Source organism: Dermacentor andersoni, chromosome 3 (assembly GCF_023375885.2).
Source record: "Dermacentor andersoni chromosome 3, qqDerAnde1_hic_scaffold, whole genome shotgun sequence".
NCBI classification, from domain to species: domain Eukaryota; kingdom Metazoa; phylum Arthropoda; class Arachnida; order Ixodida; family Ixodidae; genus Dermacentor; species Dermacentor andersoni.
The window spans coordinates 166,239,239-166,259,209 of NC_092816.1; the positions used below are offsets into that span (position 1 = coordinate 166,239,239).

General features: G+C 49.9%; 1 protein-coding gene across 4 annotated transcripts in view; it reads left to right on the forward strand.

Moving 5' to 3' along the window:
• Nucleotides 1-19,971, forward strand: part of LOC126524504 (2-Hydroxyacid oxidase 1-like) — a 49,216-nt gene that overhangs the window by 6,687 nt on the left and 22,558 nt on the right. For all 4 annotated transcript variants that reach the window (XM_050172806.3, XM_072286798.1, XM_055067341.1 and 1 more), the window contains exons 2-3: nucleotides 4,062-4,228; nucleotides 15,798-15,889. In XM_050172806.3, the coding sequence (XP_050028763.1) occupies nucleotides 4,062-4,228; nucleotides 15,798-15,889 (259 nt within the window). The remainder of the gene's footprint in view (nucleotides 1-4,061; nucleotides 4,229-15,797; nucleotides 15,890-19,971) is intronic.

Genomic DNA, 19,971 nt, shown 5'->3' on the forward strand with positions numbered 1-19,971 from the left:
GACGCCGCTGACGTGATCGCTGCGCCGTAGCGCGTCTGGTGGGAAAGCGTCCCCTGCAATGTGTGCCGAGCTGCTTCCGAGGAGTCATGCGTCTGCGTGATGCTCCCAAGCGAGATAGAGGACGGTGCCATCGAGGCGCCAGCCCTATGATCTGTCGGCCTTGATGGCACGTCGAGGCCCGGCTTTCCGTGCCGATCACGACGTTTGGCTCGCGTAGATCGTTTCTCCCTCGAGACACCGAGTTCTTTGGTTCGTTCCGCTTGCTCAGGCGCACGTTTCGTTGCCGTGCCGAACGCTGCGTTGCTCGGCGCTCACCGCGTCATTGGTGGGTGCAAAGTCCGATGCGGAGCGCCCCATAATTGATCGCTGCGCCGTAGCGCAATGTCTTACACCCCTTGCTTGGCGGGTCGGCGAGAACGCTGTGGCGTTCCACTCTTGAAGCCGAAGCTTAAGCTTCCTCCAATTTTTATTGTAATAATTAATTCACTGCGTTCATTTATTACACGAAGTATGTTTTCTGCCAATTATTTTGGTGACGTGCAGATAGGATTTAAATCCTGCAACCTCGCAATCTGCGAACGGCACGTTTAACTTGGCCGGACCAAACTGTCGCAATGGACAAACGAGAATGAATTTAGGCTTAGTCTCTTGAATAGCTCCTGTGTCCTTCTTTAAGAAATAGAGGCCTGGTGCCAGATCCCCATATTGAGCTGCATGTTTAGGACTTACGGATATATAGAGAGAACAAATATTGAAGCAGAATTTAAATCACTAAATTAACCTTTATTCGACACCTAAATTAAGTTAAAAAGAAATGCCTAAAAACCATCAGCATTCTTAAAATTCTGTCACATGCAGCGTGGGGCAGCGACAGGAAGCGCATCATGAACCTTTAAAAAAAGCCTCATCCGAACATGCTTAGATTACGGGGGCATAGTGTATCAATCAGCTACTGCTAGTACCTTGAAGATGTTCGAACCTGTCCATCTCCTAGGCAATCGCCTGGTCACCGGTGCCTTCAGGACAAGTCCGATAAGAGTCTGAGTTGAAGCTAACGAGTCGTCGCACCATCTTCAGAGGTCGTACTCCAATTTCATGTACTTTTCTAAAGCGATTATCTCCTTTTACATAACCGTGAAAGGGCTGACATATGCAACGTTGTTGGAAAATTGACGTACTGCTAGGGAACCATTATCTCTGCGAGTAGGAAAATTTTCTAAGCAAGTCGCAGTTCCAATTCTTGAGCCTAACCTGATGGTCCCAGCAAAGCCATTGCCACCGTGGCAGTGGCAGTTCATAGAACGCGATAGATATTTCACTGGTGTGATAAGCCACGCTCCAAGGCACGTATTCGAATACATTTCCTATAACATCACTCGAAGTACTCGTAGAGAGAATTTTACACCGACGATTCTAAGAGACACGCCGGCGTGTTTTATGCAGTACTTGGTCCATCCTTTAGAAAATCTGATGCCCTGCCCACGGAAACAATTATTTTTATGGCTGAAGTCTTGTCGGCTATGAAACATTTAAGGAAATGAAGAGTTAAAAAAAACAAATATATTTACACACTTTCTAAACGTCGTAGAAGCGCTAATGTCACTGCATAAGCATAAACCCTGTACTTGTGTCCTATATATCCTGTCCTTGTGTCCCTCCTTGTGTCCCTCCTTGTGTCGTCCTATATACCCTGTCCTTGTGTCACAAGGACAAACCATTTTCTTGTGTCCTACTTGTGTCCAAGCTATATTCGGGCCTTTGCACAATGCATGTGCCTCACCAGCCTGTCATCATATGCTGAGTGCCTGGGCATAGGGGTATCGAGGGTAAAATGCAAATTGATCAAATTGTCACATTATATGCATCGCAAGCTATCAATCCTACCACTCTTGTCCCTGCTCTATATATCAAACCTTTCCTACGAACGAAACTCAGAAGCCACTGGTGGCACTTGTGGGACGCTGAAACAATTAACAATATTGAAGTAATTAGGCCACAGTTAGGTCCCTGGCCCCCCACAATGAAAAAATGATGTACTATTATCTCGTCTCGGAATAGGACAGACACATGGCACCCACAGTTTTTCCCTCATTGATAATGAATCTACAACTTGTGGTAGATGAGGGGAGAGCCTTACCGTCCGCCACGTCCTCCTGGAGTGTCTGCAAGCAGAAGCTGAGAGAAAGAAACACTTTATTATAGCATACTGACAGCAAATACCTCTTCACCGGTTAATGTTACTTGATGCAGAAAAGCTTTTTGACACCAAAGCAGTCTTCGGTTTTCTGAATGATGTTGTGCGACATGGTATGAGCCCAAGAAATTTGTAGCACATCGTCTCGCCAGAGGATGCCGCTGTGATAGTAATGTTTTGTATAGCACATGCCTCCAGACCTTTGCGTTTCAAGGTCTCTATCAAGGCCTGATGCTTCTTGCATATTTTTGCCTTTGGCATATTTTGTATGTCATAATTTTCTTTAGCAATGCATTTTTCATGTTCATAGCACAGCTCATCAGTCATCTCCTCAATCTTAGTAGATCTAGATTCTACACACTTTATAGCGACTGCATTTTAGCCGTAACACCTGCCTCTCGTATCTCATCGCTCCGATGACATCTCATTAAAACTGGCCTGGAACTCTTTTGCCATACATGGTTCTTGCACCAGAAAACACCACATTCATAACTTAGTTTTGCTAAGGGTGCTCTCTGACGAACTTGCATAGTGCATAGTGCCACTTTTCCACCCAGCGAAAGATGCTTGGCGCTTTTCGCTTTGACATATTATTTGCCATGTCAAGGTGCTGCCTTTTCACTGCCCAGCTGCGCCCTTTGAGCGTTGGACCTGGGGCAGCCCGCATCTGCAATAATTCATATTGCCCTAGTGACTTGCACCGTCGTCATGCAATTGGCGTCATGCCGTCATTGTCATTACATCGATGTCGTTGAGTCTGCTTCATATAGTCATCCTTATTGTCGGCGGGGTCGTACCTTAGTCGTCATCCCTTCATCGTCATGAGTGGTATGTGCATGATCGAGGACAACAAGTATATATTGAGCAAGGCAGTTGCCAGTAAAAATGTGTTCAATTGGGAACTTGTTTCAAATAATAGGGGAGGGTGGCTGAGCAATCAACAAACTTGCAAATGATCGCTAAGCAGCAACAGCTTAAGCCGATTTCCACAGCTTGCGCGATACGAAGATATTTCTTGTCTCCATCTAACCTCGTTTACCGAGTGACACAAGTTTTCCGCTAGAATTAGTAGCTTATTATATGCTGGTCGATATATTGACGAGCAAACAACAGCGGTCACAAGGTGGGTGCCCCAATATAGACAACTTGCTTCCGCCTACTGCCTCACATTGTCGAGAACTTGGTGCGCTACCTATGCCTCAATGGTTATGTTCCCGAACACGCAATTTTGGCACCACCTATGCGATACTGGTAAGTGTCCACATTTGACCAATTACCCAGGATGGATGCGCCAAAGTGTAACAAGGGTTATGTAGCCCAAAATAATAAAGCCATAGCGCCACGCACCGACGTCGTAGTTGCGCCGCCAGATATTGCAGAGGGTCTAGATCTATGCGCGAGAGAAGAGACTGGACGCATACGCTGCCATATAGAAGCCTCATACATGACGCATTTCGGCGGTGACAATTTACAATGACACTGCTTTGCTTGAATGCTAATCGCATTAACGTTGACATTCTTTGTGAGATGGATTCTGCCAAAAGCTTTCGACTGAAAGTTTGTATCTTCGCGCCCTTATGATCTACCCTTCCCCCAGACGAGTTTGTTTGAGAGCGCTGTTAGACTGAGTGTGCGCAGCAACTTCCTGTGTCATTTCATCTGGCGTGGCAAAAATCTGGCTCACTTGATATGGGCGCTCAGGTGATAAGCACGAGCTCGAGTGTTCTATTCCCACTCATGGCGAGTTCGTTCGCATGCTAGTGATACGCAAGAACGCTAGTGAACCTAGATTTAGATTTAGCTTTGGAAAAATCCTGCGTGTTGTTAACAGCCTTTCGGTGTGACTTACGCATTTCTATTATTTCAGGAATGCCAACTTTGAAGGCAGGGATTTCGCTAGTCCGAAAACGGCCCAAGGAAATTCGATTTCCAAATTAAAAAAGGCTCTCATTGACCCGTCTGCAGTGTGGGACGACGTGGACTGGCTGCGCAGCATCACCAAGCTCCCAATCGTCGTGAAGGGAATCATAAGGCGTGAGTACACGAGACGCGCCGCACTTCGCCGTTCTCGAAGCTTCTGCTTTTAACACGCCTTCCGATAGTATCTTTAAAAAGGCCACTCTGACTCATAATTGGAAAATGCACTCCGGTATAGATGTGGCAGTTTTCGCGGATTAGATACATAATTGACCAGAAAATGTCACTTACTGCCATGGGCACGTTGCAAGTGCTAGGCGGCGCCCTGTCTTTCCCACCCCTAGCGCCATCTGACGAATGGTTGCGCGAATGCGGTATTATTACTCACGGCGCCAGCAGCTCGCGCTGCGTGTTTGGCGCCCTGTCAAATGGTAGCGATGGCGCGAAACAGCGTGCCGATATTAATTCTAACAGGGTTTCGCGAATTACAAGATCTTGACAGCTTTTTTAGTGAAAAGAATTTAGAGAAAGGAAGTCGTCTATTTGAAGTGGGGCACGTCTACGACGTGAGGGAAGTGTTGAACTCACACTGGTCGGAAGTGACTGCTATGTGTATTCCGCAGACGAAAAATAACGCACCAACGAAATGCGTGATGCTCAGCGTAAGTTACTTCGTTATCTGCGGGGTGGAGGCATGAAATTATAGGTGACATTGATTCTTGAAGATCGGTGACAGCAGACAAATCCTAGCGTGGAGCTGCGATTGCCGTGCTGGCATCGCAGGGAATTGCAAGCACGCCGGCGGCAGTTTTTCTGTACATACAGGACGGCAAATGCGAATCCAAAACAGCTCATCCAAGAACGTGGGGCGTACGAACGACTCGTAAGACCTACCCGAGGTATTCTAACGTTGCTCTGCCCAAACACAAAAAAGGTGAGGAACTTACCAGGTTTGTTATACTACGCTGGCAAAATATTTTCGCCCAAGTTACTGGAAGTTCGATACTTTTATGTTGCGATTTTTTAGTGCGTCCAAAGGAGGTTCCAATAAACGACGTCGTCAAATATTTTGGTGATCTCAACTGCCCCTTAGCCCATATGCTGGGCGCAGAAGGGTGTATGCCAGCTGAGCCAGCTGCAACCCTTCCTCCTAGCTCTCAGCAAGCCTTAGCGCTGTTTGAAAGGGAGAGAATTGGGAAAGAGTTCCACAGCTTTACTGCGGAACAGTGAGGAAACAAACTACTTTGTTTGCTGCATATCCTGGTACGCACTGCAGGTGTCCCGTTGCTGCCATCATTTCTGTAAAAGCAACGAATTCAGTGTTAACGCACTTGACATAACGTCGGAACATAAAACAGCTTATGCCTTCGGACGAGCGCGATCCAGTGTTGACGCCGTTCTGCTTCATACGGTCGGCTTGGAAACCTGTAAAACTTTGTTCCTCGTGAGTTGGTGTACCTGCCGTTGCAGTCCACTAGGCAACAGCTCGAGTTGTACTTCGGCATTGCTCAGAAAAGGCAACAGCTACGCGCGAAACAGTGCACAGACAGGCTTTCCGAACGCAAGCGGGCCGGTCGTATCCTGCCGGGTCCGCGCTCGCCGCCGCCAGGGGCGCCCTACTAGGCGCGGGAACTACGTTCGCAACCTGCCTGTAGGCATTCCGGTTATGCCTAAAAAATGTCTTCGAGCGCGAGCCAACCCAACCTTCGTCGTAAAAGGTTAAACACTTGCCTCCTATCAGAAGGTCAACGCCCTCGTTAATTGCTAAGGTACACCGCGAAGCTGGTTTACAGCGTCGTTCTTAATGAGCTATCGTTAATTGAAGCCTACAGTGTTCACCTGTCATATACACACGTGCAGTTGTTATCCTTCTCCGGTGACTGTTTTTCACCGACTAACAAATATTAAACGTTATCGCTCGGCGCAGGACGTGCCTGCATGTGTCGGAAGTCCTGTGTTCTTCTAGTCTTCGTCTGTGTCACTTCGCACCACAAACGAACAATATGTTTCTTGAATAACATCGATACTTCTAACCATTGTACATTGTCACCGAAGCTTCTGCAATCTGATGTGTGTGCGACGCAAATTGTGTAGTGATTTATGGAAGGTCCACGCGGCACCACCTTCTGCAAGTCATGCATAAAAGCCGACAGGCTTGATCCGCAGAGATTTCCGACGATCGCTGACTTTGGACACCGCTATCCTTGTGCTTGAGTGTTACTTGTTTTGTTGGGCCCAAGTTCGCCCAATAAAGGGTTAGTTTCGTCATTCACAGTTTTGCTACTGTGCTCTTGACAGTCATTACACATTACATCTGGTGGAGGTGCTTTTCTGCCTATGTACCGTACGCACCGCCCAACTGAGAGCCTAGTTCAAAGTGTGAAGAGGACGACAGCGTCACCCCGGAGCATCGTGCCAGCGGCAGGCTAGAAAACCCGCCCCCGGAGTACGGACTTCTACCTGAGGTGACTAGAAAGATTGTGACAAAGTCAACAACCACAATGGCAGCCTCAGCGTATCCCATTGTGTTGAATTGCCCAGGGAGCCACCGACCTTCCGCGCATCATCGTTTTAAGACCCGGAAAACTGACTGTAAACACGAAATTATACATGCCTTCCACGCATCTATGAATTTCCGAGACAATTCACATGATCGCTGTGTGCACTATAGACGGAACGCCGAAACGTGCTGCGCAGATCTGCGTGGTTTATAAGTCTGATGTTTCTGAAAAATAAAACCAGTTGTAGAAAGCGCTCGTCCTTGTGTCCTGTTGTTTTTTCCACGTTTATTCAGCGCAAGCTTTCACCATGAAAATGCGCACCCGACAATACTACCGTCAAGTGCTTTCATCGAAGAGCGAAATCCAAGCACAAGGCTCCGACGACTTCCAAGAGACCATGAGAGCCGTTGTGAGCGAATAACTGCGCAGGATGTTCCCTTCCACGTAGCCACAAGTAGATTTAAATGCTGACATCGTGCGAGAGGGGATCTAGAAGTCATTCGGAGTCCCTGAATTGGCACGGCCTCAGCCGGAAGCGATGACCTACGCTGCTGTAGCGCCCAGTCACGCTCCCCTTCCGCCCCCGCGCCAGGGGCCAGTAACGCTGGAATTACGTCGTTCGCCATCGCAAACGCCAGTTCTCCCGCTCGCCGCCCAGCGCCAGGTACACAAGGACGACAGATGAATGGCCCGATCCAGACGACCGGCTGCTCAGCTGTCACAGGGGTGACAGCTGAGCTGCTGTGCTGATGTGTTATAGATAGCAGGCCCTCTATACCGCCGGAACTTGGGACGACGAGGCTATGCTGTGAACGCGCTGCGCGCGCAGCAAGCTGAACGGCCTCGTGATATCACCTATTACCTCGCCGCTACTCAGTGGAGCCCTCGACAACCGCCCCATTTGCCGTCATCAGGCCGCTACCTGCCACCGCAGCACCGATAGTACACTGGCTCATTACATGGAAGGTGCCTTAGTCCCTAGCTGGAAAACTAAAAGCAGCAACAGGTGGATGTGCGGTTGCTGTTCGTCGAAATGCCGGAGACCCTCTGCCGCCACCGAAGAGTCCAAAAAAACCCTCTCCACGACGTAGCGACGACGCGATGTCACCCGAGCGAAACCTCGAAGCCATTGAAACGGCGCCTAAAGAATACCTGAGAACCAGACCTAACTTCAAAGAGACAGCGCGACGCCGCCTTGACCCAACGCCTAGCCCTAACTGCAACGCAAAAGAAAGAACCACTGACCTCAACGTGTTCTTGAAGGCCACGCAGCCACCGCTTTAGTGGGCACAGTAGCCGACTGCATCATGAGTGGATCCTTTACTGCCAAGTTTAAGAAAGTCAAGACTACATGGGAAGGCACCAAATCCAGACAGCTAGAGGACGCCTGATAAGAAGTAGAGGAACGACTGGAATCGGCATCGCAAGAATAACCGTCCATGACCAGACCTACTCTGCGACCTTCGTTATCCTCCAACAGTGCTCGCGAGACGTGAGTCCGCATGTACTTCCAGTGTAACACGGCGCAATCGTCGACCTGAAATTGAAGTCGACAACGCTATTCGAAGACAAAGTGATACCACCGGAGAGATACTTGAGTCACCATGCCTTGAGTGTGTTTGAAGATCAAGTCAGCATGCCGCATTACTCTAGTATCATCATTTTCTCTGGAACCAAAACACCGAAAGACATAGAAGGCGTCGTCGAGGGCGACCAACATTCATTGCTATAAGGGCTATGAATTGGGCTAGTTCGTGTGCATTCATTTTTCCTGCGCTGGGTGCTGTAAGACGCAACGGGGACGAAAGGAACGCTGAATTGCGCTCCCCTGTGTCACCTTGTGTATGCTTCATTTCTAGTGTCCCCGTTGCAGCTTACCGTACTTAGAGCAAGAAAAATGAATCTAATGCGAGAGCGTGAAATTTGGGTCGCAAAAGAAATCGCTCTATTGCAATGAAGAAAAGCGAAAGTACTGCTGACAAACTTCAGCCAGGAGTACAAACACCTCATTATGGGCATGACGATAGCATATATCGAGGAAATTGTGCAAGCCGGCAATGCGTTGGTCCTCTCGGATTCTGCCGCATTTACTCCGACGGCCATAGTTCCAGAAACAGCCTTGGATATCAATCCGAGTGTCCGCATGAGTAACGAGTGACAGTTCAAAAGTATCATCCGACAATAAAAAGATTTCCTTTCGATGTCATTGAGAATGTGACGAAGACAAGTTGCCAAGCATCACATAATAGATTAATATTGCGCTTGACCACTAAGCCAGAGCCGCTACTGAGTTTTGTAACAAGAACCTATAAAGCAGAAGTCGATGATGTGCAGCGCCATCAAATCATCGAGCCGTCGAAATGCCTGTGGGCGTCTGCTATTGTCGTACTGAAGAAGAAGATTGGGAGTCTGCTTTTTTTGGCGTCCATTATCGTCACTTCAGCAAGGTCACCAAAAAGGGCGTATGCGCCCTCCCACGCATAGACGACGCACTGGATCGACTCTGCGACGCAAAATATTTTTTGTCTATGGATCTTAAGAATGGCTACTGGCAAATCAATGTCTACGAGAGCGTAGAGAAAAGACGGTCTTTATTACGCACGACGGCCTCTTCGAATTCAAGGTCATGCCGTTTGGCCGTTGCTCAGCACCTGCAACATTCCAGCGCGTGGTGGATACGGTCCTGACAAGTCTAACGTAGCAGACATGTCTAGCCTACTTGGATGGCGTCGTTGTCATTTCCAGCAACTTCGACGATCACCTCGGCCTGTTTGTAACCGTTATCGAGGCAGTCAAGTTATTGGGGCTCACTCTAAAGCCGGAAAAGGGCGCTGCGCATACGAAGAGCTCATGTTCCTGGGCCCCGTCATTATCAAGTTCGGAGTACGTCCTGACCCACAGAAAATTGCTGCGATAACTAAATTACCGCAGCCCATTGACAAGAAAGCAGTGCGCGGATTCCTTGGCCTCTTTGCCTACTATAGGCGCTTTGTTAAGGACCTTTATCGTATCGCTGAACTATTGACCCATCTCACGTTATCAGACGTCGAGTTGTGCGTGCAATCCTTGTCGTAGCGCGTATGGGCATTTTCATTGGGCAGTGAGAAATTCGCAGCAGGGCACAGCGGACATTTCGCATGTGCTTTTGGACACAGCCGGAGCACACTGAAATTCTCATGCGTAAGCTTTGTCCACTAAATGCGCTAAAATTCATCGTAGGCCTGTTTGTTTACAACACTTGAATTCTCTTCTAAAAATCGCAGGACTGGTTTAATTGCGAAGCAGTCACGGGAATAGATAATTCTGTAATAACAACGGTATTATTTGAGTAAAGTGGCCAATTTCAGACAGACAATGCAGGCGTGATGTTTTGGACAAGTCCGGCCTGCAACAAAAAGCGCCGGATAAGATGTGATATCGGGCGTTTAGAGATGGTGTTGAATTGACCAGTTACGTGCAGACCTTCTCTGTACATAGGCTTAACCACAGGTGCCACTTGGCTCTATTTTTCTCTCTGTAAAAGTAATAATATTATTGTTTACCATACTTAGGGCACGCTATGGGTTAAAGAAGGTGGCTGGGGAAGACTCTGGATTGGTCACCTGACGTTCTTTATCGCTCGATCAAATCTTAACTGTATGAGAATCATATATTGACAGGTTGTATAGATTGTTGTCTCCATGAGAAGCATTATGCTTAAATGTAGCCATCGATTTAGCTGTTTAGGCAAAGCGGTGCCTTTTTGCTTATTACAGCGAAATTGTATACCTCTACCGTCCAAGGAAATTTTCGTGTCGCTGTGGTAAGCAAAAAACTCCCCATACGAGGGCCGATCTCGGAGATAGTGCGATGCCGGCCCGACTCTCGGGGGAGGTGAAGCAGGCGTTAAGCACTCCCCATACGTGGGCCGATCACGAAGAGTGTGCAATGCCGAACCGACCCGCGGCGGAGGTGAAGCAGGCGTTAAGCCATCCCCATATTTGGGCCGATCCCGAAGGTAGTGCAATGCCGGGCCGGCCCGTGGCAAACCTGCAGCAGGCGTTAAGCACTCCCCATACGTGGGCCGATCACGAAGACTGTGCGATGCCGAGCCGACCCGCGACGGTGAAGCAGGCGTTAAGCACTCCCCATATGTGGACCAATCCCGAAGATAGTGCAATTCCGGGCCGACCTGCGGCGGACGCGCAGCAGGCGATAAGCACTCCCCATACGAGGGCCGATAACGATGATTGTGCAATGCCGAGCCGACCCACGGCGATGAAGCAGGCGTTAAGCGCTCCCCATACGTGGGCTGAGCCCGAAGATAGTGCAATGCCGGGCCGACCCCCAGCGGAGGTGCAGTTCGCCATTAAGAGGTCCATATACCCAGTTTCGTTGGTCATCCTTCTTCAGAGTGGAAGGGCACTTGGTTTTTTGATACTGAGGCATTAAAACGTTAAGGAAGAAATGTTAATGACTTGTCATTTACCTGTTGGAAGACTGCATTCTACTTTCATATGATGGTAATATTTTTTTATCAGCGAATGATGGTTAACAATCTCACAAAACGGGCAACAGAGCGCTACATAGAAACCAACTTTTGATAAATGAATTAAGACCAACTTCATTATGTTCACATCAAAGAATTCCAATATGGTGAGCGCAAACTGTGTAAAAATTATTAGCTCATTGTTCTTATGCTAATACCGCCTCCCGTTCTTGTGTTAAGGAACAAATAGCACGTGCTTTTTAAAGGGATGCCAACAATGGCTGCGTTGAAAACAGGCGCACATTTTGAAAACAGGCGTAACACCACTGAGCATTTGTTGTGTGCCACTGAGTATGTGCTGATCTTCAATGAAACTTTCTGATGCGAACTTCAGTCTCTGAGTACGTGCCGGTAGGTACGCAGAGCTCTTCAATGCAGGTATTTGAGGCTAACTTGGGTAACTAGATACGTGGCATTGGGAATGTTGCGCTGTACAATGTCGAAAAATATTCCTAAATTTATCCGATGCTTAGCAGAAATATGTCCACGTCGCATAAATTGCTCATGGACTTGCAACACGAAGCATTAGGAAGCTGCACCACAAATGCAGTGAGTATGTGTGGCTTATTATTCAACGCCTTTCACGCCAATGCGTCAGCGAGCTGCGTCCTTAAATGCACTTGGTATGTGTCACACTCACCAATGAACCTCTCGCCTACTTTTTCGACTGAGTGTGCGCCAAGCGAGTGAACAATTGTCAGCGTTCTCAGGCAACGGTGCGCCGCGTCATTCGTTTCGGATGACAGGCGCGGACTTCTCAGCAGCGCCCGCTGCTGTACACGCATCCCGCTGCTGTACACGCCTCCCACATAACTCGTTTCGACAGTGGCGATATGTGGTGTCGCTACACTGATTCAATGCTAGCGTATTATTGTCGACAGAAACCTTCAGATTAATTCGCCGGCATTTTTTTTCTTCCCCTTTGTGCCTGCGATCTCCCACCGTCCCACACTTTTCATTTCAATTTCTCTGTGCCGCAAGGGACACTTACTTCTCGTCTTTTGTGTCGACATCTTCGCGAAGCACGGGAACGCATGACATATACTTAAGCAGCGAGCGTCCAACTAACTCGTCCATTGACCTTTATCTGCGCGACAAGAAATGTAAAGGCTCCCGTGTACAAGAAGAAAAAAATGTAGTGGAATGAAAGAAAGACAACGACTTGGTTTTCGTCTCGCTGAACCAAGATTTGCAATTCCTAGTGAGTACAGCCTGGCGTGGCGTTTCAGGAGCCGACCATCGTTTGCGCGCAGGTGCGAGTAAGATAGCCAGCGAGAGAGAAAATATGGGGGCTTTGGTCCTTGAATACGTGACTTTGTCTAGGTATTACGGATGAGAAGTTTCATTGCTCGTTTTGCATGCGTCTGTCCCTAGGCGTGCCGGAATTGCGGAGTGAGGTCGCGCGGAAGCCATGCTCCTGCGAAAGTTTGATTATGCTCTGACCCGGGCAGCCGGCGCGATGGAATATTTGAAGTAGAGGGCACTAACGACCCATTTCGAGATCAATGTGTGCAAAGGTTCGTCGCGCGTACGCGAATCGCAGAAGCTAAGAGTACGTTACACAGACTTCCTCTCGCTTGTGGCACTCATGCCGAGTCAGTCATGCCGGGTTACACCTTTCTCTTGCCTTGCGGCGCTGTAGCTGCATAATACCATCACTGATTTCCCCAAAGAGTAGCAGGGACCGGAGTAGAGGCTGCGCCTGGCATCCTGGATCAGTATCGTAGCTCACGCCAGGCTAAAGATACATCGGACTGACCTGCTTTGTTTCCGTTCTGCTATCTCCATGGCTCCAGCCTACCGATTTTCGCACGTGTTTGCGCACGAAGAAGTTTATTGAACTTGTCGCGAACCGAGAGGCTGCAGCGGAGCGCCTGGACCAGAGGATCAGCGTAGCAGGCTTTCAGAACCGACTAGCACGTGCCGTGCTTGAGCCGCGAGCACGCGCTGCCAAACTTTGTTTTTCTCATTTTTTGACATGCCGACCGACGGCTCCAGCCTTTAGTGTCCGCACTCACCGGTGTCGGTGGGCGCTACAGGGCCCCCCGCCCAGACACAACGATGAAATTTACTCGTCGACGAAGTGGAGCGGTGCTGTTTTGGTTACATGCAGATCCACTGATACGCCAGTGACATCCGCGGGGAGCTTCGTGAGAGGGATTGCGAGGTATGCCAGCTTTTAGGCGGTCTAATGAGGCTACCTCTTCGCGACCATTCGATAGGAGGGTGGTGGGCTTCGGCGCCTTGTGGAGGACACGTTACGGCCCGTCGTAGGAGGGTGTAAGAGGTGCCTTCAGAGCGTCTCGTCTGAGAAAAACGTGGGTCGAAGATGCAAAGTCCGAATGCAGAAAGATGGTGTGGCCCGAACATTGAGGCGGGATGACGTGCAGTTGCTGAATACAGTCCTGTAGGCTTTGAAGGTACTGCACTGGCTGGGGCGAGGCAAGAGAAAAGAACAAGTCTCGAGGAAGCCGCTGGGGTGGACCATAGACCAGTTCGGCCGAAGAACAGCCAAGGTAGTGACATACAGCGCGTAGGCCAAGAACCACCATAAGAAGGTGGTTGATCCATTGCCCTCGATCCAGGCGCGCAGTGAGGGTGAGCAGGCCGTGGAGTCACTTAAACACGCCGTTGGAACAGGTATAATCTGCAGTGGTACGGCAGTGCTTAGCGCCAAGCACGTGGTTGAGGACAGTGAAGAGGGTACAGCCAAATTGCTGACAGCGATCAGTTGTCACATGCTGGGGCAGCCGAAGCGGGAAACCCATGCTGAAACGAAGGCTTTGGCGACCGTTTCTGCAGTGATGTCTGAAATGGGCACGGCTTCGGGACAACGGATGAAGACGTCAATCATTGTTAGAATGTACCGACAGCCGTGAGAGGGAGGAAGTCGTCCAACCAAATCAAGATGGAAATGGTCAAAGCAACAGCCAGGCGGCAAAAAAGACTGCGTGGGAGTCTCCATGTGGCGAGTCATTTTGGTGCTCTGGCACGTCAGGCACAAACGTGCCCACTGGCGAACATCGAGGTTAATGCTTGGCCAGATGTAGTGCTGTGTAACCACGTGCCGCGTGGCTCGCATGCTGGGATGGCAGATGCCGTGAAGGGATTGGAACACCGCATGACGGAACGCTCCGCGAAGAAACGTCGTGCTATGTTCGTTTACTCTCCGTAACACTGGCTCTTGTGTCCGACGGACGGCAAAATTAGTAAGTCGAATGTTTTCTAAATCATAATGTGGGGCAATGTTGTCTTGTCTGATAACTGTTGCATATGAATACATAGCGTCGCTAGGAATTACGAATGATTCTGTGAAAAAGATCCGCATATGTCGCTATACATTATGTCTGTTTGCTGGTAATAGTACATTTCATCCATTGAAACATGTTTTGTTTGGTCAATTATATTGGTTGCATTATTCGATACGAATAAAAGTGACGTTGCTTTTGAAGCCTCTGTGGCAGTGCGTTTAGTTGCATCCTATTCGCTCACTTTCCTAAGGAAGTTACTGGAGCAATTGCCGTCAATAAAAGCCTAATTATGTTCCCATTAAGACATGTACCACTCTTATAGTTAAAGGACACGCTGGCGTTTCAGTTGAGGCGAGTCGCAAGCTCGTCTCAGCCTCAGAAGAAAAATAACTGCTGGCGTAGCGATCGAAATGCCGGACGCTAAAGAAATTCAAACACTCGCGCCAAACAGCATACGGTCTTGACGTCACTGACATTTCCGGTTGTGACGTCAAATTTTTTTTTTTTTTGCTTGCTGTTAGTTGTCCCCACGATACGTAGATGGCGACGGTTGCAATGAGCCGCCATTTTCTTGACGTATGGGCTTCTATGAAACCTTCGCTACCAGTTTACATATACCTTGGTATTGCTACTGTGCTCTTCGTCGTGACTGCAACGTGACAATATATAGATGTATATGTTCAAATAGCCTCTCACTCGAGCTGGCCCCATTCAACTGCTTTTTTCAAACGCGAGCTCATCCGTAAAACAGCTCCCGCGTAAACGCCCTAAGGGTAGACTAAGCTGCGGGGGCGCCACCTAAGATTGCCGCGCAGCTTGCATAAGAACGACGAAGCAGGCACGAGCAGATGAACAACGCGCTCTCGTTCCCGGCTTGGCTGGTCGCTGTAGCCACACAGTCACTTCATGTTCGTCTTTCCGAATAAATTATAGGGAAGACGGCACTGCCCATTGGCGATCATCAGGCCTTTCCACAATATAATCAATAAACTGCTTCTGATGCCACTCTGACTAGTTCATTTGTGGACAACATATACGGCTCCGCTATTGCGGCGGTTGACGTTGTCTAAGTTGAAATTGTTCGAAACCGCCATCAAAAAACGATAAAGGACGCGTTTACCAGATTAAACCATATCGACGGCAGCACAACCACAGGACTCACAAACAGTTGGTGACGAAAATATAATTGTGCTTGTTCTCGTGTGTTCAATAACTGCGCGACTTGGTAAGTAATAGGAAATCGTCTTGAGACTTCTTTAATGCTCCATTTATCGTGGAAATATTGGCGATGCAATTCTATTTTGTTTCCACGCCTGCCTCCCGTTATACTAGTTGTTGAATTGTTTACTTAGTTGGTAAGTTTAAGAAATTCAGAGTCCTGAGTGCTGCTCGATATTGTGTTGCAGCGGAGGATGCATTGACCGCGGTGGAGCACGGCGTCTCCGGAATCATAGTGTCCAACCACGGCGGTCGACAGTTGGACGGCGTTGCTGCAACGGTAAGAATTAGGCGGAGCATCGGTATCGCAGATTCTGCAGCTTCCACGAATGTCAAGCGGCTCAACAACGACCGCCACGCAGACAGCAATACAGGCGGCGCCAACAGCGCATGACACAAAATTGGAAGAAAATATGGCGCTTCTTTGCTGGAACATAAGCGAAATGAGCATCGAAATTCCGCTTCATACCTGTCAATGGCACGGCTGGTCTTTAAGCAGCCTGCCACAACCCCTGTGGCTCGTTATTTGCATTTCGCAAGCTTCCCGTACCAGTTTTATTGTAATATTGTTACGTGAAGCTGAAGCCGAATACTATTTACAACATATTTACAGGGAAGCTCACGGAGGCCAAAAGGGCGACGCTATATCAAGCCGGTACACACGTCGTCTTCGTCTTCCTCAGTGCAGCCACACTGGCGGCTGTTCCGTAGCATCACCCCCGGCTGTAGAAGCACCGTCCCGGTGCTTAATCTACACATCCGCGGTGAAAGGTGTGCGGTATGCTTTTAGTCTTGCCACGTGAACGATGTCACTTGCAGCTGATGATGACGCTGAGAGATCGGCGGGGATGATTTCATACATGACATCGGTCACTTGTCGTACCACACGGTAAGGGCCAGTGTAGCGCGACAGCAGCTTTTCGGAAAGGCCCACACGTTGAATGGGTGACCAGAGAAGCACCAGAGAACCCGGAGAAAAGTGCACGTCACGATGGTGGCAATCATAGAGGCATCTCTGATGCTCCTCTGAGGCCTCGAGACGGGTGCGGGCGAGCTGCGCGCGTGGTCGGCGTGAGCGATCGCGTTGCGGGCGTATTCAGTGGCGGAACGTGTGGCCGAGGGCAGCAAAGTATCCAAGGGCAACACGGTTCTCGGCCATATAGGAGATAGAATGGTGAGTAGCCGGCGGTGTCGTGACGCTATGAATTATATGCGAACGTCACATATGGTAAGTGAAGATCCCAATCGTGGTGGTCGGTCGCAACGTACTTCGAAAGCATGTCGGTGATGGTCTGGTTGAGGCGCTCCGTGAGGCCGTTAGTCTGTGGGTGGTAGGACGTGCTGAACTTGTGCTTTGTCGAGCAGGAGCGGAGGATGTCCTCGACGACTGCCGACAGAAAGCTGCGGCCACGGTCAATGAGTAATTGGCGCGGAGCACCATGCACTAAAATGATGTCATAGAGCAGAAAGTCAGCAACGTCAGTAGCGCAACTTGTCGGGAGGGCTCTGTTGATTGCGTATCGCGTAGCACAATCGGTAGCGACGGCGCCCTATTCATTTCCGGAGCCCGAGAGAGGAAATGGTCCAAAAAGGTCTGGACCAACACCGAAAAAGGGTTCGGGTGGGATATCGATCGGCTGGAGACATCCAGCTGGAGGTGTGGAGCGCTTCTTCCGGCGCTGACAGGGCTCACAAGCGGCAACGTAGTGCCGCACGGAGCGGGCGAGACCCGGCCAAAAGAATCGACGGCGTAAACGGTCGTATGTGCGCGAGACACCCAAGTGTCCAGCCAAGGGAGCATCGTGAAGTTGCTGGAGGACAGTCGAACGCAGGTGCGATGGAATGACGAGCAGAAGGTCAAGGCCGTGTGGATCAAAATTGTGGCGGTATAATGCCCCCTCCTTAAGGAGAAACATCCGAAGAGAGGCGTCGCCAGGAGTTGACTCCAGACGGTCGATGAGTGCTCGTAATGCAGGATCGCGCCGTTGCTCGTTGCCGATTTGAAGCAACTGGCACACAGGAAAAACGCAAGCGATGGCGTCCGCATCAGCCGGTTCGTCGACGGGGTAGCGGGACAAGCAATCGGCATCCTGGTGCAAGCGTCCCGTCTTATATACCACGGAGAAGGTTTATTCTTGCAGGCGTAACGCCCAGCGAGCGAGTCGTCCCGTGGGGTCCTTGAGCGAGGATAGCCAGCAGAGAGCGATATGATCAATGACGGCACAGAAGGGGCGTCCGTACAAGTATGGATGAAATTTCGCAACAGACCACGCAAGAGCGAGGCACTCGCGCTCTGTGATTGAATAATTGCACTCGGCGGGTGATAGAAGTCGGCTGGCATAGGCTATAACGCGATCATGTCCACGCTGGCGCTGTGCTAACACTGCTCCTATGCCGTGACCACTGGCATCAGTACGAACTTCCGTTGAGGCAGACGGGTCAATGTGGGCCAAAATTGCAGGCGTGGTAAGGAGAGTAGTCAGCTGCGAGAAAGATGCGGCATGGTCAGGACCCCAAGAAAAAGGGGCGTCTTTCTTCAAGATGTCGGTAAAGGGACGTGCGATGGTCGCAAAATCCTTCACAAAGCGTCGGAAATAAGAGCACAGCCCTAAGAAACTACGAACGTCCTTAGTAGACTTCGGAACAGGAAAATTCGTAACGGCACGAATTTTGTCCGGATCGGGTCGCACGCCTCTGGCGTCTACGAGTTGTCCAAGGACGGCGATTTGGCGGCGAGCGAAATGACATTTTGACGAGTTCAACTGGAAACCGGCGCGGTGGAACGCGTCAAGAATCGCTGAAAGACAGTCTAGATGCGTGTCGAATGTGGGCGAATAAACGATGACGTCATCCAGATAGCACAAACAGGTGGACCACTTGAACCCCTGAAGCAAAGAGTCCATCATTCGTTCGAAAGTGGCGGGCGCGTTACAGAGACCGAAAGGCATCACCTTGAACTGATAAAGGCCGTCAGGGGTAACAAATGCAGTCTTCTCTCGGTCCATGTCATCGACGGGTATTTGCCAGTATCCGTACCATAAGTCGATTGAAGAAAAATAGGTGGCACCGTACAGGCAGTCTAGAGCGTCATCAATACGTGGCAAAGGTTACACGTCCTCTTTTGTGAATTTGTTCAGGTGGCGATAATCTACACAAAAGCGCCACGTTCCATCCTTCTTTTTGACAAGTACGACGGGAGATGCCCAGGGACTACAGCAAGGCTCGATAATGTCCTTTGCAAGCATCTTTTTGACTTCCTGTTGGATAACAGCTCGTTCCGACCGCATCCCCCCATCCCCGACGGACGTTTGACCTAAGGGTCTATTGTCAAAGTCAAAATGTCGCGATAGCCTTCAAGAACGCGGCAAAGAGCTTCAGCTTGAGCAGGTGTAAGGTCAGAGGAAACCATCTTCTTAATGTCGACGTCAGTACCGTGCGATGACGTCACGGTATGGGCTGAGCTGTAACGATCTTGCACTGTGAATGGCTCGACCTCTTCATCCTGCAAAGCGCTAATTATAGCCAAGGAGATCCCCTGAGACAGAGCTTGCGCGGTTAGCGCGAAATGGACAAGTGGAAGGCAGGTGCGATTGCCCGTATTTTTCAGCACAGTGTGCGGAACGCTAACACCATGTGTAAGCATAACGGCCGGAATTGGTGCGGCCACGTAATTGCCGTCAGGTACAGCTGGTGAGGACAACAAGTCGACGTGTGTCACAGAGTGAGGCGGTACGCGAATAAAATTCATGCAGCTCAGATGGCTTTGAGGCGGGTCCTAAGGGTCGGCAAAAAGAGGCAAGTCAAGGCGAAGAGAGCCGGCCGAACATTCAATGAGGGCAGAATGATTGGCAAGAAAATCCAGACCGAGAATGAGTTCGTGAGGGCAATGCTCGATGACGGTGAAGAGAACTACGGTGTATCTATCAGCAATGGTGAGTGGGGCAGAACACATGCCAACAATAGCGACAGTCCCTCCGTCGGCGACTTGTACAACTCGGTTCGGGGCAGGCATCAGAACTTTCTTGAGCCGACGGCGAAGAGCAGCACTCATAATGGGCACATGCGCCCCGGTGTCAATCAACGCGCACACGGGAACATTGTCGACGAGAACGTCCAAAAGATTCTTGTTCGTGGGTAAGGTGAAGCGACGATTTCGTGCCAATGTCGTCAATGCAGCTTCACCTCCAGAAGTTGCACTGTCTAGTTTTCCGGTCGGGGGTTGCGGCGAGTAGGTCGGAGAAGGAGCACGGCGTGACGGGAGCGAGCGAGATTGGCGGCGGGAGGGAGAAGGCGAGCGGGAGTAGCGGGGTCGTGTCAAAGGTGTCGCAGGGTCAGATGATGGAGCGGGAGTAGAGGGGGCGA